This window comes from Silene latifolia, chromosome 8 (genome assembly GCF_048544455.1).
Source record: "Silene latifolia isolate original U9 population chromosome 8, ASM4854445v1, whole genome shotgun sequence".
Lineage (NCBI taxonomy): Eukaryota > Viridiplantae > Streptophyta > Magnoliopsida > Caryophyllales > Caryophyllaceae > Silene > Silene latifolia.
The window spans coordinates 4,885,162-4,910,367 of record NC_133533.1 but is presented as its reverse complement, the minus strand read 5'-3'; the positions used below and the strand labels follow the sequence as shown (position 1 = coordinate 4,910,367).

Below are 25,206 nucleotides of genomic sequence, written 5' to 3'. Positions count from 1 at the left end.
GGGAGGCCCTTCATCGGTCACGAAGGCCGCTAGTTCGTTGTTCGGCTCCCTAATCTGCTGAACCCCGGCATCGAACCTCTTCACATAGCTTCGGAGTGACTCGCCTCCCTCTCGCTCGATGGTCGAGATCCGATGTCTCGACGGCTCTCCTTTATTGGTAGAGCTTGGGCCAAAAACGCGTCTCTTAGGTTGGAATAGGAGTATACCGACCCATCGGGCAATCCCTTGTACCAGCTTTGCGCCATTCCAACCAAGGTCGTTGGGAAAACTCGGCACTGCACCTCGTCGGTTGCTCCCATACCGACATGTGAGATTCGAAAGCCTCGGCATGATCGGTTGGGTCGCCCTCTCCTTTGTATGATATAGACGGTAGCTTTAGCTTTGGCGGCACCTGGGTCTCTAGGACGTAGGCACTGAGGGGCTGTCTGACCACGTGTCTAATGACACGCGGCGATCGGCTCCTCGCATCCCTAGTCCGGCCCCTCTCCCCGTGGCGGGAAGGGCTTCTTCTCCGACTCGGTGAGTCGGACTCCTTCTTCGACTGCGGTGAGTCGGACTCCTTCTCCGACTCTGGTGAGTCGGACTCCTTCTCCGACTCTGGTGAGTCGGACTCCTTTCGCTCGTCTGGGGCATGCCTCGTGGGCGTCGCGGCGACATCGTCCTTCCGCGAGTGCGGGAAGGGCTTAGTTCTACCACCGACACTGGGCTCCCCGGCGTCTTGGTAGGCTCGGCCTCTCTTAGTGCTTCGTTCGGGTTTCTCGAGTCACCTTTTGGGCCCTAGCTTCCTGGACGGGTCCCGCCGCTCTTGTCGGTGTGACAGTGTGAGCCGGCGCGCTGACAATTAGGTCCAGGAGCTGCTTCAGCTTTGCTGCATCAACCACACGCCCCATGACGGTGACCTGGTCGGCGGGCAGCGGCGTATCTGGCATTATTGGCATCCCGAACTCCGGTTGAATTATCCGGCTGGTGGAGGGTTGCACAACTCATTGTGGACGGTATCTTCCGGTGGAGGGGCTCTTGATTCGAACACCTCTTGCTCTTTTGACATCCTCTTAGCTTGTTGGGTGGGTTTTATTTATTTTTTTTTTTTTTTTTGTTTGGGAATGACTAGCTTCTAGTATCCATTTCCCACAAGACGGCGCCAATTGTTCCGGGTATGAATTCCGAAGCAGGTTTGTTTACCACGCTAGCTATGTCGAATGATGCCTCTTCTAGCCTTGACTGCTCTCCTCGGCCTCTCCTGCGACAATGAGCAAACTGAGGGCTTGGCTTTGTGCCAAGCGTACTCACTCCGACGCTCAAGTCAGTGAACTTACTGTGATTAAGTAGTATGTAACTTGATTACGTGTATTGTAGAGAGATGAGAGAGATAATACCAATTTAAGTGGTTCTTAGGTTAGATCCTCGATCCTTTTCTCAATGAGGATTGAGGAGTATTTATAGACTTTCACCTTTTGTCACGTAGTGGCCAAGTGGGCCAAGTGGCACAGCAGGTGAAAAGACTGATCTACCCTCGGCCGAGGGACCTAAGGCAGGCCGGCGAGCCTGGTTGACTCCATGCCGAGGGTTCTTGGATATGAGTACGCGGGTAGGTGCCCCGGCTGGTAGGTTGCCATGCCGAGACACAGGCTGGCAGGCCGAAAGGCTGCATCGGCTGGGATGTCTAAGTCATTGGCTTGCTGTGGATATCTTTGACCTCGTTCAATATGTTGACTTGGTCAGCGGGCACAGAATATGCCCCATCAACGACCATTGTCACATTGAAGGGTTTTAATAGCGGCATTGAATTGGGTTTTAACCATGTTATAAAAGGTAGTAAAGACATGACATACATTTGATTTATTTGTGAGAGGAAATGTCCACAAATTAGTGTAGTCGTCAATAAATAAGATGTAATAACGATGGTTAAGAGTGCTCAAAATAGGAGATGTCCAAAGGTCCGTATGCAAAATATCAAATGGAGCAAATGTTTGAGATAAAGAACTAGAAAAGGGTAATTTAATATGCTTCCCTAATTGACATGAATTGCAAATAGACAATTTATTCATAGGACGACAAGGCAAAGTTTTGTGAGCACATAAAGAATTAAAAATCTCGGGGCCCGGATGACCTAGGCGGCCGTGCCAAGTAGTAGGCGAGACAACGGTGTAGGCTTGTGGGTAGGAGGCATGGTTCGAACGGTTTGATGCATGGAGAGGGTAGAGGTCCCCCGTGCTATTGCTTCTCATAATCGGCATCTCCGTCTTGAGATCCTTCACAGTGAAATCAAATGGGTCAAACTCGACTGAAACATTATTGTCGATAGTGAATTTTCTAACAGAGACTAAATTTTTAATTAAATTTGGAACATGAAGGATATTATTTAGGGTGAGGGGCGGATGTGGGGAAGCAAGAGTCATAGCACCATAACCGATAATTGGAATCATGTCACCATTTTCGACTACTATATGACGATTGTTACTCAGAGAAGAATAAGAAGAAAAGTTACCATTATTGGATGTCATGTGCGACGACGCACCTGTGTCTATATAATAGTTGTCATCCGGCTGCTGAAGAGAGAGTGATTGCATCAACGCAGCTATATTCGTTGGAACGAAAGCTCCTGTAGAAGTACCATTGCTCGGTTGAGCAATAAAGGCTTGTCCTTGCTGTGTTGGTCGTGGCCCAAGGATCCCTTGTTGAGATCGAGCAGTAGAACCAGGCCACCCGGCGGTGGGATAGGGGCACGGGGGCACTGTCCAGCCTTGCGGTGGTGTCGAGGGCCAGGAATTGAAGGGCACCCAGGTCCACGTACCTTGTTGCTGCTGCTGACTGTTGCGAGAATTGTTATTGCGGCCATTGTTGTTGTAGTTACCACCATTGTTGTTGTTTTTACCCTTTTGGCCACGATTATTGCGTCCTCCTTTGCCTCGATTGTTGTTCGAGTTCGAATTCCCACCACTCTTAGAGAAAGAAAAGTTGGATTGAGAAGTAGAACCCGTCTCTTTGGATGATTGAGACGCCAGAAGAGCAGTATCCGTGTTAGCAGGGGCAGCAAGAATCCGTTGATTGTTCTCCTTGAGGGCGAGCATCGACCGGGCTTTATAAAAAGGGGGCAAGGGATCAGCCTATTGTATAATTGTGGCGATGCCCTTGTACCCTTCAGAGACGTGAGTAACCAATTGAAGGACAAGACGAGTTTCTGAGACGAGGGAACCAACATTAGCGAGTTGGTCGGCAATCATTTTCAGGGCTTGGCAATACGACGACACATTCGGGTAACTATCCATGTGGGTGTTGGTAAACTGTTGTTCCAACATGACTTCCCGAGTGTGTTTGTTATCATTGAAGATATCCTTAAGACGATCCCACGCGGCCTGAGAAGTAGAACCGGGTTCGAGTATCGTATGAAGGAGATCCACCGAAATAGTACTATATATCCATTGCTTAACAATGGCATCAAGACGGGTCCAAGTCGCATCTTTGTTGACAACCGTGTCCTTGGGAGGGACGAGGTGATCGAGTACGTCAAATGCACTAGCCGTGTTGAGGAATAACTCGGCCCAAGATGCGTAATGGACGTTCTCCGTCTCAAGGGTAATTTGCACATAGTTTTTTATGTTGGAGGCTGAATAGGCGGAATGAAAAGAAGATTTGGAGGAGGTGGATGTGTCGTTCACCATGATTGCAAAGTTGAGGCAGTGAAAATCGAGAGGATGAGCAGAAGAGAAGATGATCGAGATGAGGGTGATACCATATAAGAAGTAATTATATTGCCTGATTAACAAAGTTTACATCTCAGCTATATATACACAAAGCATCGTAGGTTAGCAACTACTATCCTAATACAAAGGAGCTACTATCCTATAAGTTATCAACTAAGGCTAAAGAATAGCAACAAATATACAACCAATATTTGACTAAGTATGAACATAAATATAGGAGAATATTGTAATACTCCGTATTTATAAGTCTTGGGGTACTCTATCGAGTAGCCCTTACTCTGTCGAGTAAGGGCAAGTTGCGAAATAAAATAGTTTCTGACCTGTTGGGTACTCGATCGAGTAACTGGGGCACTCGATCGAGTAAGGGGGTACTCGATCGAGTGCCTTGGGTACTCGATCGAGTGTCCGGTTTTACGGGGAGTTTTCTCGGGTTTTGTTAATTATGCGATTAAGGTATTTAAGTATCGTCGTCATTGTTTTAAATCACTTTTACAAAACCTAAAACCCTGTTTAAGAGGTAAGCAACAAGTTCATCTTCCTAATCGCATTCTTAGCAATTCCCGGAGTTCAGACGGTCAGTTCTTGTCGTTATTCGTATCGTTGAGTTCCTTGCGTCGAGGGTAAGATCTACGTACCCTTTTTATTGTTTTTCCCTTGATTTGGTTAAACCCTAATTTAGTGATTGGGGGTTTTTATGTGTAGTATGTGATGTGTAGCCTCTATGTGTTATATGATAGGAGGAGGGTTCATAGAAGAGGCTTTTTGACTCGGATGAGACCGTCTCGATTGTGTGCATACCGGGTAGGATTTCCTACTCAGTATTAGTCCCATAATGGGATATTGGTTGATGTGTTGTATTTGGTTGTTTGATATAATAATTGTACTGTGCTTGTGGTTGTGATTGCTGTTGATGGTTCGCGAGGCGTGGCCTCGGCTGAGTGGGGTCACTTGCGGGAGTGACTTCACGCCCTAGTTTCGCCCATCGTGGAACCCGTCACGAAATGGGATGTGCACATTAATGGACAGGGTTATCGCTCACTATGTGGAGCGGGGATTTGGTGGGTACGGCTGCGTCCCCCATCGCGGTGGGTCAGTCCAAAGGGACGGTCGATATTGAGATGATGGGAATTGGTTGGTTGTGTGTGTGTGTGACGATTAAAGGCATCATGTATCTTATTGTTGTTATACATATTGATTGTGTGATTAGTACGACCCGGTGTTGTTTTGTAAACTGCGGTGATCCATTCGGGGATGGTGAGCGGATATTGAGCGAGTAATGAGATGAGTACTGGGATAGCCGGGATGCCACGACATGATGATAGGAGTCTTCCGCTGTAGCCTTTAGTTTATTTACATTTCGATTAGAAAGTCATTTTGAGATAATGTATCGTACTTTTGGTTTGGTTTTGAGGATTGTAACTATTCGCTAAATTATTTATAATAAACGTTGTTTCTTTATTGTTGTTTGATTATCATTGCCTCGGGTAACCGAGATGGTAATGTCTTCATACCCGAGTGGTCCTGGTAAGGCACTTGGAGTATGGGGTGTTACAAATGGTATCGGAGCGACGATCCCGAAACCTGTAACCAATGAGCCTAATGAACATAGAGAGTCAATTAAAATGAACCCGGGGTAAAAGTTGTAAGAGCTAGTGCAAAGGCTTGGGAGACGTCCTAAAGTCGCAGGGGTCGCCCTACAACTTTGAACCGGTCACATGGGGGAAGTGTTTGTCGAGTCGTATGTGTGTTTGGTTAACTTGTGTACGGATGTGGTGAAATGTGTTAATTGTTGGGTGTTGAAGTAGGAAGTTGAGCATGTGAAAGAAAATGGTGATATGTGGGAATTTGTTGATGAAATGATAACATGTTGGATGATTTACAATGTGGCATTTAATAATATGATGAAATGATTTCATAGATAGTAGAAAAGATGTGTAGCATGTTTATTATGATATAATGTGGTTCATAAAGTTTAGCATGTTAGCATATGACGTAACATGCGGGTAGCTCTTACGAATTAGAGTTACTCGATCGAGTGGAACTGACTCGATCGGGTGGGTTTTTGGCGATTTTGAGTCCAGAATCGAGTTTTGGGGCACTCGATCGAGTAACTAGGGGTACTCGATCGAGTAGGGGGTCACTCGATCGAGTAGCCTAGATACTCGATCGAGTAGGTAAGAGATCAGAAGGTCTGTTTGGGGTCTGAAGTTTGGGTACTCGATCGAGTACGTGGGGCACTCGATCGAGTAGCCCGTTACTCGATCGAGTGTTTTGGGAACTCGATCGAGTGGGTTCTGGGTGGCGTGTTTTCGTGTTTTGAGGTTTAGTACGTATGTTCATATCTACCCTTTCTTATATATGTATAGTTTCAAGATGCCGCCCAAGAGAACTGCTTTGTATGCGAGAGCTGAGCTTATGACCGTGGATGACATCGTTAAGATGTTAGAGCACCAGGATGCTCTCACTGAGACCCTAAAGAAAGTGAATGAGGACAAGAATAAGGATAAGGAGAAGGAGGTTGATCATTCAAAAATCAGCCTTTACATTGCGAGGTTTAACCCGAAAGAATACAAGGGGGTTGGGGAACCTAACCTTCTTGATAGTTGGCTGAGAGAGATGGAGAACATCTTAGACTTGGTTCATTGTCCTGATGAGATGAGAGTGAAACATGCCGCGTTCTATCTGAGGGAGGCAGCAGGCAAGTGGTGGGATTCAGTGAAAGTGAGTGCTAAGGAGATATATACAAGCCAAGGCTTACCTGCTATACCTTGGGAGGAGTTTCGTAGGGCTGTGAGGAAGGAGTTTGTACCGGAACATGTGAGGAGTAAGATGAGAGAAGAGTTTGATGGTTTTAATATGATCGCCGAGATGTCCGTGGGTTTGAGTACTACAGTCATTCAATGAGAAGTCGAGGTATGCGGAGGATATGGGTTTGAGTGAGGAGAATCTGGCATTGAGGTTTGAGAGGGGGTTGACCCCTAAGATTATGGATAAGTTACCCGTGGGAATCCTTACAGATGTTAAGGAAGCTTATGAGAGAGCTGGGAGAGCGGAGAGGTTGGTGGAGATGGCTCAGGAGAGGTTAGGTTGTGAGAAGAGGAAGTCTGAGAGTGAGGGTGGTAGCCAATCGAATCACAAGAAAGGCAACCACAATCAGTCTAAGGGATTTTCTTCTGGTCCGGGTTCGATCTTTGGGGCTTCCTTTGGGCGTGGCCGTGGGAGTGTGAGTAATAGTTGGGGAGTTACCTGCTATAGCTGTGGTGGTGTAGGCCACAAGAGACACGAGTGCACAAGTGCACCGGGATCTTTCCAGAGACCTGCGCAGAGCTTCGCGAGCAACATGACCGGGCCGGATCATGGCCAAACCGGGGAGTCGAGTTACCAGTGGAGGCAACCGCACGGCGGTAATTCTTATCAGAAAACACCAGCGAACAACAACAACAACAATCAAGGGTCGGGTGCTAAGCCGACCTCATCAGCTAGCACTGTCCAGGGAGGTGGGCAGAAGACCAGTGGCAAGTTATTCATGATGGAGAAGAAAGCAGCTGAGGAAGATGCGCACGTTATCACCGGTACATTCCTTGTTAATGGTATTCCTACCTTTGTTTTGTTTGATTCGGGGGCTTCTCAGTCGTTTGTGTCTTCGAGTCATGTAAAACAGTTGGGTTTGAGAGTATACGAGTCTGTTAGTGAGCAAGTTTTCATACCTTCGGGTGAGTCTGTATCGTGTGGGAGATTGTTCAGGGATGTATCTTTGATAGTTGGGCAAGTTGATTTCCCTGTAGACTTGCTAGAGTTTCCTTTTAACGGTTTTGAGATGATAGTTGGGATGGATTGGTTAGGAAAGTATAAAGCTAAGATAGACTGTCATCAAAAGAAAGTGTCTTTAAGAGGTCCTAAGGGTGTTAGTGTGTCTTATCGTGGGTTTCTAGTCAAACCCAAAGTTAAGTTGATTGCAGCTGTCACCTTGAAGTCTTATCTGAGGAAGGGATGTCCGCTGATCTTGTGCCATGTGAGAGATGATCGGATAGAGAGTCCGCTTGATGAGATACCGGTGGTGGGGGAGTTTGCGAGATGTTTTTCCGAGAGGAGATTCCGGGTTGCCACCGAAGAGGGAGATAGATTTCACCGTTGAGTTGAAGCCAGGGACGGGGCCAATCTCTAAGGCACCGTACCGTATGGGTCCTAAGGAGATGGAGGAACTTAGGAAACAGTTGGATGATCTGATAGAGAAGGGATACATTAGACCAAGTGTATCGCCGTGGGGAGAACCAGTTCTTTTCGTGAAGAAGAAAGATGGGAGTTTGTGGTTATGCATAGATTACGGGAGGAGTGAACCGTGTGACGATAAAGAACAAGTATCCTTTGCCAAGGATAGATGACCTGTTTGATCGGTTGAGCGGTGCAACATCTTTTCTAAGATTGATTTGAGGTCGGGGTACCATCAGGTGAAGATTAGAGAGGTGGACATACCAAAGACAGCTTTCACGTCGAGGTATGGCCATTATGAGTATGTGGTGATGCCGTTTGGGTTATCTAATGCACCGGCAGTGTTTATGGATTTGATGAATAGAATATTCAGACAGTTCTTGGACCAGTTTGTAGTGGTGTTTATCGATGATATCTTAGTTTACTCTAAGACTAAGGAGGAGCATCTGAGGATCGTGTTGCAGACTTTGAGGGATCATGAGTTGTATGCTAAACTGTCCAAGTGTGAGTTCTGGTTAGAGAAAGTTGCTTTTAAGGGGCATGTAATCTCTAAAGATGGAGTAGTTGTGGATCCGGCGAAGATTGAGGCGGTGACAAAGTGGGAAGCACCGAAGAATGTTCTTTGAGGTTAGGAGTTTGTTGGGTTTAGCTGGATACTACAGACGGTTCGTGAAAGATTTCTCCAAGATAGCTAGACCGATGACAGCGTTGATGAGGAAAGAGAACAAGTTTCGTTGGGATGAGAGTTGTGAGACGGCGTTCCAAACATTAAAGGAGCGTTTGACCACAGCTCCTGTCTTAGCATTGCCTGAAGGGAGCGAGAACTTTGAGGTTTATACAGATGCCTCGAAGAATGGGCTGGGATGTGTGTTGATGCAGAATGGCAAAGTGATTGCCTATGCTTCTAGGCAATTGAAGCCTTATGAGGAGAACTACCCTACTCATGATCTGGAGTTGGGTGCAGTGGTGTTTGCTCTCAAGATTTGGAGACATTACCTTTATGGAACAATCTTTAAGGTATTTTCTGATCACAAGAGTATTAAGTACATCTTCACGCAGAAGGAGTTGAACATGAGGCAGAGGAGGTGGATGGAGTTGATTGGCGATTATGACATGGAAATTATCTACCATGAAGGGAAGGCCAATGTTGTTGCTGATGCTTTGAGTAGGAAGAGTGTACATTCCTTGTGTACAAATCTATCTTTGATGAGGCCGAGGATGAGGTAGCGAGTTTTGGGATACATATGATGCGAAAGGAGATGCCATGGGTGATATGACAAAGACATCCGGAGTTTTATGATGATATTCGGGATAAGCAGGCTTTGGATCCTAAGATAGTGGAGTGGAGAGCTGGAGTAGAGAAAGGGACAGTGTCCCGATTTTCTATTCATAACGACGGTAGTTTGAGGTTTGATGGTAGGTGGTGTGTTCCTAATGACGAGGAGTTGAAAAAGACAAACATGACGGAGGCGCATTGCACACCGTATTCAGTTCATCCAGGTGGAGACAAGCTATACAAGGATTTGAAGAAAACGTTTTGGTGGCCTGGGATGAAGAAAGAGACAGCTGAGTTTGTGTCCCGTTGTTTGACATGCCGAGAGTTAAAGGTGAACAAAATGACGACCACAAGGTAAGATTCAGTCTTTAGAGGTACCCGAGTGGAAGTGGGAATCCATTTCCATGGATTTCATTGTGGGTTTGCCAAAGAGTCAACAAGGTAACAACATGATTTGGGTGATAGTGGATCGTCTGACCAAGTCAGCTCACTTTGTTCCAATGAAAGATACATGGACTAAGGCACAATTGGCTATGGCCTATCGAAAGACCGTGCTTAAGTTACATGGAGTCCCTAATGACATAGTGTCCGACGAGATGCGAGGTTTATATCGAGGTTTTAGAAGGAGTTGCAGAATCGTTGGGAACAACTTTGAAGATGAGTACAAAGATTTCATCCTGCGACAGACAGACGGGCGGATCGAGAGAACAATCAAGACTCTTGAGGATATGTTGCGAGCTTGTGTGATGGATTTTGGTGGTAGCCGGGAGCGAGAGGTTGGACTTGATAGAATTTTCTTACAATAACGATTATCACACCAAGATAGGTATGACACCGTTTGAGGCTTTGTATGGGAGGAGATGTAGGAGTCCAATCTGTTGGGACGATAGTCTTTGGCAAAGGGTTTTAGGACCAGAGATGGTGCATGAGATGGTGGAACAGATTAAGATGATCAGGGAACGGATGAGAGCAGCCCATGATCGACAAAAGAGTTATGCAGATCTACATCGCCGGGACATAGAGTTTCAAGTTGGGGACAAGGTTCTTTTGAAAGTGTCTCCTATGCGTAGGGTTATGAGATTTGGGAAGAAAGGCAAGCTAAGTCAGAAGTTTATAGGGCCTTATGAGATCTTAGAGCGAGTTGGGGAAGTTGCTTATCGTCTGGCTTTACCAGCTGCGTTAGAGAGAGTGCATAATGTGTTTCATGTATCGCAGCTGCGGAAGTATGTGAGTGACTCGTCACATGTGTTGGAGGCAGAGAGCTTAGAGCTAGATGAGTCCTTATCATATCTGGAGGTGCCTAAGCAAATTCTAGACCGAAAGGTTAGAAAGACTAGGAGTGGTGAGACAGTTTTGCTTAAGATCCTGTGGTCTAACCACGAGACCGAGGAAGCTACATGGGAGCCAGAGGAAGCTATGAAAGAGCGTTACCCTTTCCTTTTTGATCAGGTATGTATGGTTACGGGGACGTAACCTTGTTTCTTTTAGGGGGGTAGGAGATGATCGCGAGCAGTTTTTAAGAGTTTTATACCCCTTTTATATTTTGTGTCGGGATGTTTGTCGGGATGAGTTGGGGTTAGTATCATGTTTTATGTTGAATTTTGTTTGGCTTTTGAGTCGGGAATGTTGTGGGAGTACCTTTGGTTAGTAGTGGTTTGAACTTCGGGGACGAAGTTCCTTTTAAGGAGGGAAGACTGTAATACTCCGTATTTATAAGTCTTGGGGTACTCTATCGAGTAGCCCTTACTCTGTCGAGTAAGGGCAAGTTGCGAAATAAAATAGTTTCTGACCTGTTGGGTACTCGATCGAGTAGCTGGGACACTCGATCGAGTAAGGGGGTACTCGATCGAGTGCCTTGGGTACTCGATCGAGTGTCCGGTTTTACGGGGAGTTTTCTCGGGTTTTGTTAATTATGCGATTAAGGTATTTAAGTACCGTCGTCATTGTTTTAAATCACTTTTACAAAACCTAAAACCCTGTTTAAGAGAGAAAGCAACAAGTTCATCTTCCTAATCGCATTCTTAGCAATTCCGGAGTTCGACGGCCGGTCGTTCTTGTCGTTATTCGTATCGTTGAGTTCCTTGCGTCGAGGGTAAGATCTACGTACCCTTTTTATTGTTTTTCCCTTGATTTGGTTAAACCCTAATTTAGAGATTGGGGGTTTTATGTGTAGTATGTGATGTGTAGCCTCTATGTGTTATATGATAGGAGGAGGGTTCATAGAAGAGGCTTTTGACTCAAATAGTGACCGTCGATTGTGTGCATACCAGGTAGGATTTCCTACTCAGCATTAGTCCCATAATGGGATATTGGTTGATGTGTTGTATTTGGTTGTTTGATATAATAATTGTCTTGTGCTTGTGGTTGTGATTGTCTTGTTGATGGTTCGCGAGGCGTGGCCTCGGGCCGAGTGGGGTCACTTGCGGGTGTGACTTCACGCCCTAGTTTCGCCCTTCGTGGAACCCGCCACGAAAGGGGATGTGCACATTAATGGACAGGGTTATCGCTCACTATGTGAGCGGGGATTTGGTGGGTACGGTTGCGGTCCCCCATCGGGCGGTGGTCCAATGGACAACGAGATTGAGATGATGGGAATTGGTTGGTTGTGTGTGTGTGTGACAGTTAAAGCTGTCTGTGTATCTTATTGTTGTTATACATATTGATTGTGTGATTAGTACTGACCCCTGTGTTGTTTTGTAAACCTGCGGTGATCCATTCGGGGATGGTGAGCAGATATTGAGCAGGTAATGAGATGAGTACTGGGATAGCTGGGATGCCACGACATGATGATAGGAGTCTTCCGCTGTAGCCTTTAGTTTATTTACATTTCAGTTAGAACAGTCATTTTGAGATAATGTATCGTACTTTTGGTTTGGTTTTGAGGATTGTAACTATTCGCTAAATTATTTATAATAAACGTTGTTTCTTTATTGTTGTTTGATTATCATTGCCTCGGGTAACCGAGATGGTAATGTCTTCATACTTGAGTGGTCCTGGTAAGGCACTTGGAGTATGGGGGTGTTACAAATATAGACATATTCTAATACTTACTACTAATAATATAGGAGAATTTTATTACACTTCCATAGTTAGACCTGAAAAACGGGTCGACCAGGTTGGCTTCGGGTCGGGTCAGTTCGGATCTGTTATATTATAGGGTTAATTCAGATCGGGTCAAGTCACTCAGGTTTTGGGTTTGTTTCGATATCGGGTTAACGACTTTTGATACCATAAATTATTGTGGAAATTTGAAAAATAGTCTGGGATTGAATTTCACTTTTGGTGAGACTAAGGCTTAATTGCTACATATGAAATTTATGAAGTTTAATTTCACAAGGGGTTTAATTACCATTTTCTCGTTAAATCGAGTTAGTCTTATCTAAAAATAAGTCTTACACGACAATTTGCTTACTTGTTAATAATTTGAAGGTCCTCAAGTGAAGGAAACTGGATAGTGGCAAAGACTAGCGAACCTTTGGATGATGAATCGGCATGGAACTGCACATTGTTCAAGATGGACTTAATTAGCGATGACAACAAAGCCACATTTTATCATGTGCAGTCCGAAACCGTCTTACGCATACCGAACAACAACTCCGATCGTAAAATGTTTTTGTGTATCGATCTGTCTACTACCACTGAAGCCATCTCCACTACAGTCAATTTGGATATATACAACTTCTTCCCAAGTATATAGCACTTCAGGCCGACAATGGCAAATTCTTTGATTACTCCACTATGAGTTTCACATCCGATGACTACGGTAAAGATATTGTCGCAAACGAGATCTCGACAACTAGAGATGGATACATTCGAATCCGTAGAAAAGGGCTCCCTGAGGGTTATGGTTGGACATGTCAACTTGGGTTTTCTGACTCTATTATTATGCTTCTTATTGCGGAGGATATACCGATGACGCTTTTTGAGGTGGTTAGGGTGAAAGATGGGGTGGTAGCCCTTCGTAACGTGGAAACTGGCAAGTTTTGCAGAAGAGGTTGGCTCGACGACCCAGACCATTTGAGTGCGTCAACAACAAGCATAATAAACGAGGCCCAGTTCCAAGTGGTCGAAACTGTGTTTTCCCGGTCTGTCCAGGTCCTCGACTTTGATCTCGACAATTCCAGGATCTACAACCTAACGCCCATCAGTTCGAACACCCACACATACCAAAACCCAACCGAGGAGGTGCAAGAGGCGTCCATGGACCTCATAATTTCAACCACAAAAACCTCTACTTGGAACAACAACGTTTCTGTAAAAGTTGGTGTAGAAACCAGCTTCACAACAGGGATTCCATTAATTGCTGAAGGCAAAATTACGGGTATCAGCCGAGGCTTCTTATTCGCATGAATTTGGAGGGACTATAGCGGAAACACAACAAGTTGGAGATACATACACGGTTAAGGTACCGCCTTTCACGAGGGTCATAGGAAGAGGCATGGCTACTAAGGGAACCTGTGATGTTCCGTTTACTTATACTCAGGTTGATCATCTTACTGATGGGAGTACCATTAGAACAACCATATCCGATGGCGTCTTCACTGGTGTTAACGCCTACAACTTCTATCATGATGTGCACTATGAAGATATACCTAAGGAGGTCTTGCTTGAGCTTTCACAACTTACCACCTCCACCGACTAAAATGGGAGAATCATATCATATCATTTGTTGTGTGTGGAATTGTGAAATAAATAATTAAAACGACCACGAGTTGTTCTATATAATTCCAGAAAAGACGATTATTTCCCTTTGTTTGCTAAGTACGAGTCCTAATAAATAAATGTAATGATTTATTTCTATTAAGAAATATTTCTAAGGTTGTATTAAGTTATTTATCTTTGATCTTGCTCTATGTATTTTATTTGATTTACTCTTTTTATCTTTTCCATGAAAAGTACGGGGTATCTTGTCTTTGTGGCTTAGTGGTTTCGGCTGGCACCATTCTTGTAGGGCCAACGATAACGGCGACGATGAAGCTGAGAAATGTGAAGGATCAACCTATCGAACAATGGACAACCGGCCAGTAAAGCGACTCAATCTGATCCATTTTCCAATGGTTAATCAAGTGTACGCAATCAATTATAGTCGAATTAGCAATGACCAAACACTATTCTAGCAGCTAACCGTTGTAGACACGTTTAAGTATGAAGTCATCACTGTTGTTTGTACTATGTGCAGCTTAATTATATTGCACCTTCGTGCATGGCTTCATTGCAGTAGCCACCTAATAGAAATAATTATAATAATTGGACCTTAACCATCGCCTTAAAAGGGTGTTTGGTTCACGCGTGAGTATGGGTTTGGAATCGGGAATCATACTTGGGTGGTATCGGGTATTCGGGTTGGAATTTGATACCTCATACCTTGTGTTTGGTTCAATTTTAGGGGTATGAGGTTATAAATCAATCAAAGCTAAAAACTCTCCAAAATAAAATTTTTTAATAATAATTTTTATACTATTAAATCATGTAGAGAAAATTTAATCAAATAAATATATAAAATGTTTTTTTTACAATTGTTTTTATCACTTTTTAATATTTGTAATTTGATACCCCTACCTGGGCATGAGAAACTCATATCTCATGGGTTTGAGGTATGAGTATGAAACCTTCTATTTTGTCAAACAAACACATGGTATGAGTTTGGTTCATTCCAAACTCATATCTCATACCTATATTGGGTGAACCAAACACCCCCTAAGATTTTAGTTGAGAATTTGAGATTGTTCATCTATCATTGTTCATCTATCATGGTATCAGAGATTGTGGACTAACCACTCGAGGCTGTACACTAACTACTCTTCAAGCCCAATGGACATTTGAGTGAGGGAACGTAATATGAATAATTATCTCTAATATACACATTTACAAGCTGATAAGAAATACAGCAGAAGAGGGAAGAGAAAGGGAGAGAGAAAACATTTTGGCTTGGAAGAGGGGAATGAAAGGATCCGTTATCTCTCCCCTTCAAATCTCTTCACCCCTATTTTGTTATCCAAACAATGAAAAATTATTCCTTTCAAATCCCTACCCTCCCTTTCCTCCAAGTTAAAGTGTATAATACATGGTTTTGAGATTTTATGATCCCGAAATAATAATGTCCATAAATCCTACAGACGCCGTCTCAAGTCAGATAAATCATCATAGGAGGTTTGAGGGTGCTTGAATGCGACAAATCAGTCTCAGGGGAAAATCGGATAGTCGTGATTGTTTCAACTTTTAAGCATGTTATTAAGACCTTGTTTGGATACCAAAATTGAATGGAAACGAAAGAAAGGGGGAAAGAGAGAAAGGAAAGGGAGGAAAGAAAAAGGAAGGTGAATGGTAGGTAAGAGTTTTTCCTCTAAATTCCTTCACCCTCATTTTGTTATCCAAATAATGGAAATTCGATCCTTAAAATCTCTAACCTCCATCTCTTTCCAAAATTCTTCTTCTAAGTAAACGAGACCCAAATTAGGTTATTGATTTATGGTAGATCTGATAAATGAGTCATTCAATTCGAGAATGGGTCATATAACTGTGATTATTGGGCCAATGACAATAATAATGCAACAAAAAGGTTTCCATTGACTTGGATAGTTGGATTATTATGTAAGTGTGAATGGATGACACCAGCCATTCTTATAGGGTCGGGTCAGGGAGAACGACGACTACATATCCGAGAACAGATATACCGCCGAGTAATAAGAACCTCAGCAATTGTTGTTTTTTCTTCCTAGATCAAGACTCTTGAGTCCTGAAGACATAAAATTGTTGTTCGTTTCATTTATTATGGACTCAATTTTAATATAATTGTTGTTCGTTTCATTATTATGAAGTCCTGAAGACATAAAATTTTCATATCAAGGTTTTGATGATAAAAAATGTCAATTGTCAGAAAGTTGTGGGGTCTGAAATCCCCCACTATTCCACTAACTTATACACTCTTTTAACAGTCTGTCTCATTATAGACGGACATTATTCGTCTATAGTTATAGACGGATAATGTTTCTCTCACAAATGAAAGTGGGTAGTGCAAGTGAGTGAGAGACGGATACCCCCACTTGCACTACCCACTTTCATTTGTGAGAGGGACACTATCCGTCTATGGCTATAGACGGATAATGTCCGTCTATAATGAGAATTTGTGCTCTTTTAATTAGTCTTTATAATCTCCTTTATTTATGGGTGACACAAGATTTAAGGGTTTGATTTAAATAAGCATAAAGTATTGTTGTGCGGTGATGTAATTGAGGATAAAGAAAGTATTGTGAGGTATTGTTGTGGTATGAGGTGATTAAAATAAGTATAAAGTCTTGAGGAGCTATACTGTTGTAAACACGGTTAAGACTTAAAGACTTTTAAGTATGAACTCAAGAGTGTGAAAATTGAAAGTTATTGGATGGAGACCTTAAATGAGATCGCTGTGCTTTGTACTATCTGCAGCTTATTACACCTTCATGCATGGCTTCATTGCAGCAGCCATCAAGTTGCAACTGCTACGTATTTACTATGGCCAATGAGGATGCTATAAGATAGATAATAGATCATTCTAGAGATTACAAGGCGATAAGGAATACGGTATATGTGAATTTACAGTTGAAAATCAAATATAGATATTGTAAGAGTAATATTTATGATACTTACCAATAATAGGTGACGATAGATATTAGATTAGGGTTACGAGGATGAGTGGATGAGAAAAAGGATTACGCATCCGAGGTAGTACCTCAGACCTTGTAGTTTTTGAGCTTATACACATTTTTTCTGAGCATATTACCATTTATAAATATAGTTTTTGAGCAATATTATATTTTTTTAGTATAATGTTTTAGTAAATGTGCTCAAAAACTTTATATTAAAGCAAAACTCAAAAACTTTAAAATAAAACTCAGAAAATAAACAATAAGAGGTACTACCTCAGATGTATAGTCTATGAACTGATGAGTGGATGGACGGTAAAGAAATAGCTCACCCTTGATAAATCAAACCGCACCCATTTTCAATTTGTTTTTGGATGAAAACTTCTTGGACTTGTAGAGCTGCGATTTTTTTTATTTTTTTTTATTTTTTTACTCTCTCCGTCCAGGTCAACAATTATTATTTTTCATATTTAGCTTCATTAGTCAATAATAGGAACTCATACAACTATTGTTAAAGTAAACTAAGCTGAATAAACAAAAACGACCTAAACTGAACCCACACACATAACCCGAATTGAATTAAATTAAACTTAGTTCAATTAACTAAAATCAAATTATTCGACTTGAAACTAGGAATGAATGCATGATTAGATGAAGTTGATGAACCGGTAAGCAAACAAAATTACTCGGCTTGAAAGTGAACAAATATATCATAATCCAAACACGTTTTATGTCGAACACTTGAACTAGAAAGTAGAAATTGAACAATTGGTTATTTATAGTTGGGTGGGGCTAGCAGCAGCGGTCGCCCCCTGGCGGATGAAATTTTCAAAGTATTGGTTGAACTTTTCGAAAAAATTTCGAGTGTACCTTATGAAATTAGTCGTTTGCCCCTCTTAAATTTTTTCGTCCCCTAAGTTCAAATCCTGACTCCACCACTATTAATTATAGTATGTGAATCAAGCTTAGCTTAACATCTTTCCACGTAACTTACTATGTGAACAATAGACTGTCAAAATTGAAAGTTGGATGGAGACCTTAATGAGATCGGTCACTGTGCTTTGTACTTATGTGGAGCTTATCGAACCTTCGTGCATGGCTTCATTGCAGCAAGCCACCAAGTTGCAATTGCTACGTATTTATTATGGCAATAGGTCTTCCTTAAGAGAATAAAACCCGCTTTATGGTTAAGACACATAGATGAGATAATCCTTTTGTTAATATTAATGCATTGTGTTTATGTCTTTAAGTGTAAAATTTGACCCGTTTTAACTTTTAAGGTTAAGATAGATATGCCCATATTAAATGAGGATTTGTGTTACTATGGCCAATTAGGTTGTTGATGGACAGATTATAGATTTATAGATTATTCGAAAGATTACACATTTATAGGGTGATAACTGATAAGGAATACGATATATGTAAATATATAGTAGATAATTAAATATAAATATTATAAGAATATTATCTGTGTCTATGATAGTTCTAATATTAGGTTATGGCAGTGGCCGGTAGGTATAAGATTAGGGTTTCTCACCCGAACTAAAGACACATGTGAGTGTCCAACACATTAAAATTGGGATTTGGGATGGAGTCTTTGAACTTATAAACCAGCTTATATCTCATGTGTATGCGTATGTACAGCCTAGACCCGATAACGAAAGTTAACACAAGGCTATCTTTTTGTTGGAATTAAAATATTTGAGCTGAACTTAATTTACAAGACCATTGTTGAAATGAACTAAAATAAAATGAACTCATAGAACCTTAATCGAATTGAATTAAACTCAGCTGAATTTAATTAAAATCCAAATAAACAATATCTTATTGGCTAAGAAATAGGAAGGATTAGACGAAGCTCATGAACCCTAAAGCAAACAAAATTATTCCACTTGAAAATGAACAAATATATCATTATCCAAACACGTTTATGTAGGAACACTTGAATTAGAAGATAGAAATTGAGCAATTAGTTGCTTGTACTATATGTGGAACTTTATCTCTACTACATTGACGAACAAGTCAACGGAAATAATTAAGTCTCCCTTTAATTAAGACAAAAACATTATCCATAATAAGCTTAAAACGTGTCAAATATATATCACTTGTGTATATAAAATTGCACAGAAAAAAGCAATAAATTTATCCGCAATAGTTATCAATATTAGGCTATGGCAACTGGTAGGTATAAGATTAGGGTTAGGCTCTGTTTGGCAAAGCAACCTGAAAAGGTAGCTGAAATCTGAAAAGGTAGCTGGAAACTGAAAAGCTAACAGAAATCTGATAAGGCAGCTGAAAATTAGGAACTGATAAAGTAACTGATTGTATAAAAATGTGTTTGGCAAACTAGCTGAAAAGGTAACTGGTTTTGGTAAAATGACGTAAAAGGATATGAAAATAATTTAATATTATAGAATAAAAGGGTACAAAATGGAAAATAAGTCATTTCAGGTACCCGATTTCTCAAATGCTACCTGAGGTAGCATTTCATTTCAGGTACCTTATTTGACCAAATAAGCTACTTGCCAAACACTTGCAAAAAAATCAGATAGCTGGAAATTTGGTCAAATAACCTACTTTATTTGGTCAAATAAGCTACCTGAAGTGTCGTGCCAAACGAAGCCTTAGGGGAGTGAAAAAATAGCTCTTGCGTATTTAAAGCGCATACACATGAGTGTCCAACAGACCAATATTGGTTTTGGGATGAAATATCCTAAAACTTATAAAAATTGGACCCCAGATAGAGATTTTGGGAACTTATGAACCGGCTTATCTCCCCAACGAATTCTGATAACGAACTTTAACGCAAGACTATTCTTTTTATTGGAATTAAAACTACTTTTAAATCCGTGCAATATTTACATGGATTTTTTTTTAAATAAAGACCAAGTAAAAATATAACAAAATTCACTCGAACTTTTATATAATAAAACGTCGTATGAGAAAATCTTATATGGAAATTTTTTTTACAAAAGTTTATGTATTGAATTATCAAATTGAAGTTTAATTTGTAAATTTTTTGTTTTACAAACTAATTTAATTTATGTACTCGTAGTTTATGTACTATTATATGTACAAAAACAAAATGAGACTTTTTCTAATCCACGTGCGATATTGGATCAGAAAGATAAGGCCAACATCGACATGGAAGATCTATAATGCCGAGACAAGTTAGATTTGTGTGATTGGGGCTAGAAAGAGGACGTATAAGCCGCGATTACATAGACGCTTCGAGACAAAGGCTAAGGATAAGATAATTGTCCTAAACATTTTAGGAGAAGATGCGTTACTTGGTGATCAAGGTAGCGGGAATATGAATCCTAATTTATTTAGCAATATTAAAAATTTCTCAATTTTAGTAGTAATAGGACTATATCCTAGTCGTAGTAGAATATTTATTTCCTAGTTTAATTAGGACTCTAGTTTATTTTCTAAATTCTAGTCAGATTAAAATAAGGCAATTAAGCCATCTAGTAGTCGGTTAAGGAGATGTTTCCTTATTCCGAATAGAAGTTAAATCAGGTAGCTATAAATAGGTCATAAGACTCAATTGTATTTGTTTTAGAGAATGAGTTATTGAATTAAAACAACAAGTTTTTCGTTTACAGTTGTAAACACGGTCCGACGAGTTTGTTCCAAAATCGTTATTGTTTGACGCGTTTTCAAGCACTAACACGAGTAACAATCACTAGGTCTTGGTTGTTCTCACCATTGTTCGATCTATAGGTCTAGATCGCGCAAATATCCCATTGTTTCGATTTCTAGACAGATTTCGAAGCAAATATTCCTTATTTTATTATTGTTCGTTTTCAGTTAAACCTCTTCTGCGCAGTTTTCGTATCACTACTCCTCCTATTACCAATTGGTTTTATGATGTAACCGCCCTTGAGTTGTTTAGTGGTACATCTCTCCTCCGTTCGGATAAGGCCCATGCTCATTTGTTCTAACATGGTATCAGAGTTCAAGGTTTCATCCTGAGTTTTGCGAAAGAAATTGAAGAAATTGAAAATTCCTAATTTTTAGGGTTTTGTATTTTGTGAAATCGAAAACGAACGCCTAAAGAAGAAGATTAGGACACGAGCAACACTAAACTCAGCTATTTTCTATTTAAACCCAACAATTATCCAGGAAAGAAAGACAATCATTAATATAACATATCCATCCAATAGAGACGAGGTGTCCAACTTCATATTAACAAAATAAAATCAGAACAACAATCTTACGCACGCACGATTGAAAAAAAAAGGTACAAATTAGGTATAAATCGAGGCATAAAATACTCATTTTACACAAAATAGACAGTAATATTGCAAGAAAATTGAAAGTGAAATGAAATAAATGAGATAAAATTGATATTAACTTGGATTTTGGCACACTTAAGTTAGGACGATCGGTGGGGGTGCGTTAGGGCGAAGATGAAGGAGAACGTGGTGGTGGTAGTTTACGAGGCGCGCTGGTGATAACGTCTGATGGTGGTAATGAGAGGCGGTGATGGTGGTAATGAGATGCGGTGATGCTAGGGTATGACGATCTAGTGTATGTGTTGATTGAATAAGAGGGGAACTGGCTGCTATTAAAAAATAAGAAGACAGTTCTAGTAAATAACCGCCTTGTTTATTAATAAGAGGACGGTTTTATTGACCAACTGTCCTTGTTACTTTTACTAAGAGGACGGGTGTCTCCATTAATCGTCCTATTTATGTGATCACTAATGGCGCCAAATTTTTTGTCCGATATATGACGGGCCCATCCCCAACCGTCTTCTAAAAGGCGTCCTCTTAGCCTAAAACTATAGTAGTGAATGTTGCTGGTGAATCATCTTCTTGTGCAATTGTTGGTACGTGTATAAGCTACACCGTACTCCGGCAAAATCGACAACCATGGCGAAATTACTTCTGCTATGTACGAATTAAGATCCATAATTGATGAACTATTAATGAATTGATTTAGTTTTGAGAGGGAAAGAAGGGGAAGATTGGAATAATAGAGGCAAAGTGTTCGGGATTTAGCAAGTACGTAAACCATTTAAGTGCCAAATCGACATTGACTTCTAGCAAGGCATATCGAGCACCTAGACTCAAGCGAGATAATTCGTGTAGGACCGCATAACTCCTTCCAATTTGTCCTCCATGTATATATAAATATGGTAGAATGAGACACTTTAGTATTATCATCACAAATTCTTAGTTAAGACGGGTATATCCTTCTTATGCCCGTCCTAAGCTGAAAATTTATTAAGTAAAACGGTGTTTGGTAAACGGCATATTGGCCAATTTTTAGCATATTTAAGGGTTTTAGCATGTTTGACCAGTCAATATGCTAATTTTAGTGTTTCGTAAACAATATATTGAAACAACATATTTGGGGTCAATATGCTATTTTACAATATGCTGCTTACCCCAGCATATTGGTTAATCAATATATATACTTAAAAGAGGAACTTTTGAAGCGATTTTATTGGTTATTATTTTTGTTGAATTTTCATTGGCTATTGTTTTTGTTAAATAAATAAAATTTTTAAAAAATAGAGGCCTTCTACGGATAAAAAAAATAGACTTTAACTATGAACAAACTTTTAGTTGATAGACCCATTTGACTTAGAGTTTTACTTTTCATAGACATCATGTAAAATTAGATTAAATAAAAAGATAGACTTATAAACTTCTATCTATTATGGAGTATTACTACAACAATAATACTACGGATAGAATTTTGTAAGAATTGGATATATATAAATTGAATAATGAATTAGCCCACAAAGGCCACAATAGTTATAATTAACAAATTTTATGTAAAATTATACTCCCTCCTATTCTGAATAACTGTCCCATTTGCCATTTCCGTCTATTCACATAACTGTCCCATTTGCCATATTTGGACATGTTTTTTTACTTTCCTACCCTTGGCTCTTTTCTTTATTTACCACATCAACCACCCTTAAACCATCATATTCAATACTTTTCATTATTTAACTCCTATATTCTTACCCCTATACAATATTTTTCATTATTTTAACTCCATTCCTTAATTTTTGTGCTATTGTCCAAATGGGACAGTTATTCGGAATAGGAGGGAGTAGTCTAAAATGTGTATAAGCAAGTCTCCTACATGGAGTTATAATCATCCATCATATATTTTCTCATGTTCTGCAAAAATATTTCTGATTCTACGTCTACCCTCTATAATGAGTCCTCTACTTCAAAGTATTATGATTGTTGAATGCGTAAACATCTAATGTGTAAGAATTGGATATATATAAATTGAATAATGAATTAGCCCACAAAGGCCACAATAGTTATAATTAACAAATTTTATGTAAAATTATAGTCTAAAATGTGTATAAGCAAGTCTCCTACATGGAGTTATAATCATCCATCATATATTTTCTCATGTTCTGCAAAAATATTTCTGATTCTACGTCTACCCTCTATAATGAGTCCTCTACTTCAAAGTATTATGATTGTTGAATGCGTAAACATCTAATGTGTTTTGTAAATACACATTATCTCGCGTTTAATGTTTAAGTAAATGAACTCGAAAACTTTATAATAATACTCAATTTTTTTAAATTAAAACTCAAATTTTTTATCTTAATGCTCAAAAACTATATCACTATATCAGATGTATAATCCACTTACTGATGCACCCGGTGACACCCAATTTCAGTGCCACCCGTGATCACCCCATCGCGTTATTATTCATGCACATATATCAAATTTAAGTAGTCAAACATGTAAGAAAGTTAAGTTTTCATCTTCATGTTGTGTTTATGCTAATCCAATCACGTGCGCTAAGCTACGCCAAGTTAAAACTTTTTATGTTATTTGAGTGTGAATTACTTGAGTGATATCGTATAGATCATATCATTGTGCGACCAAACATTAATTATAATGAAACTGATAGACAAGTAGTAACTAAAATTCTCTCTTGCTAAATATGATAAGAAAAGAATATATATCAATTATCAAATTAAGTTATTATCTTTGTCTATTTGTTAAATACGTAATTATCTTATGTTTTCATGATGCTTAAATTTACCTTTTGTTGTCATTTATATACGGATTACTTCCTAAAATTATTACTCTACCCCTTTAATTAAAAAAATATGGACAATATAATTTTGATAGGGTGAATGATGGTTAAAAATTTAAGTATATTGGTGATAATCTACTAATTTATCATACAAAATTAAGAAAGAGGTCAATCAAAATAAGTGTCCAAACGAATATTTTAGTTTCTTATATTAGTTAAAACATTTGCTAGAACTCATTGAAAACCCTAATTATCGTTCTCAAAATTTAGATCTAAAAAGTATTAACCAGTCGCGATCCTTGGTAAAAAGAAAAATATAGACAATTTAAGATAAGTGGTGTAGTGATCCTTACAGATGGCACAATTAATTATACAAAAATGACCAGGAAAAAGAAGAGAATAAAATTGAATAGAGGGAGTAAAAACTTTATAAACATGGCAAAATATACAAGAGTAATACGTGTAGATTGGTCAAAGGCTTACAATGTAGAATCGGTACAAAACTTAATACTCGATGATAATCGTACTAGACTAATTCGATCTTTGTGGACGCTCATTACACTTATTTTTAATATAATTAAGCGGGTCATTTTCTTTTCAACTCAAGTTTATTAGGTCGCGTTAACATGTTCATACTAAGTGGTTTTGCTTTAAATGAACAATCAAACAACCGTTGTCTTTAATATTTATATAAAGTGATCAAAACAATGGTAAACAGTCAGTCTAAAAAGCAACAAACTCATGATAAATATTCAGAAACCACTGATAGGATATGACCCCGGGCAACGCCCGGGCTTGAACACTAGTATATTCTAAACTAAGAAATTTTACTACTCCCTCCGTCTTGGTCAATTGTTGTCTTTTGATTTTGGCACAAAGACCAAGGAAAGAGGAAGGTCCATATTACTAAATGACAAGTGGAACAAATTGAGTGTGAATGATCAAATTGTTCATCAAGTTCGTTCTTAAAATAGAAAGGATAACAACTCACTTAGACACCCCAATATGAAAAAGGACGACAAATGACCGGGACAGACGGAGTACATTTTACAAAGAAACTAACAATCTACTAATCGTAATCTGTCAGTTACCAAACACTTAAATTAATTCTGCTAATTATAATATGCTAGTTAAACCTTCAGTTAAAATCTGTCATTTATAATCTGCTGTTGCAATTTGTTTATGTTGAAAATAATCCGGTATTTACAAACAGGGCCCAAGATAGAAGCATAATACATAGGAAAAAAATAACGGATTTTTTTTATATCCACAAATGAGATGATACTTGACCCGTTTTAATATTAAAACGGAAACATCCGTCTCAAGGGTCATGATTATTGGCTATAAATAGGAGACAGGAATG

At 39.8% G+C, this 25,206-nt stretch overlaps 1 protein-coding gene across 1 annotated transcript; it reads left to right on the top strand.

The window, feature by feature from the left end:
- The first annotated feature begins 12,927 nt into the window (after positions 1-12,927).
- On the top strand, positions 12,928-13,539 carry LOC141594475 (uncharacterized). Its single transcript, XM_074414491.1, has one exon. The coding sequence runs from the start codon at positions 12,928-12,930 to the stop codon at positions 13,537-13,539; it is 612 nt and encodes a 203-aa protein (XP_074270592.1).
- The last annotated feature ends 11,667 nt before the right edge of the window (positions 13,540-25,206 follow it).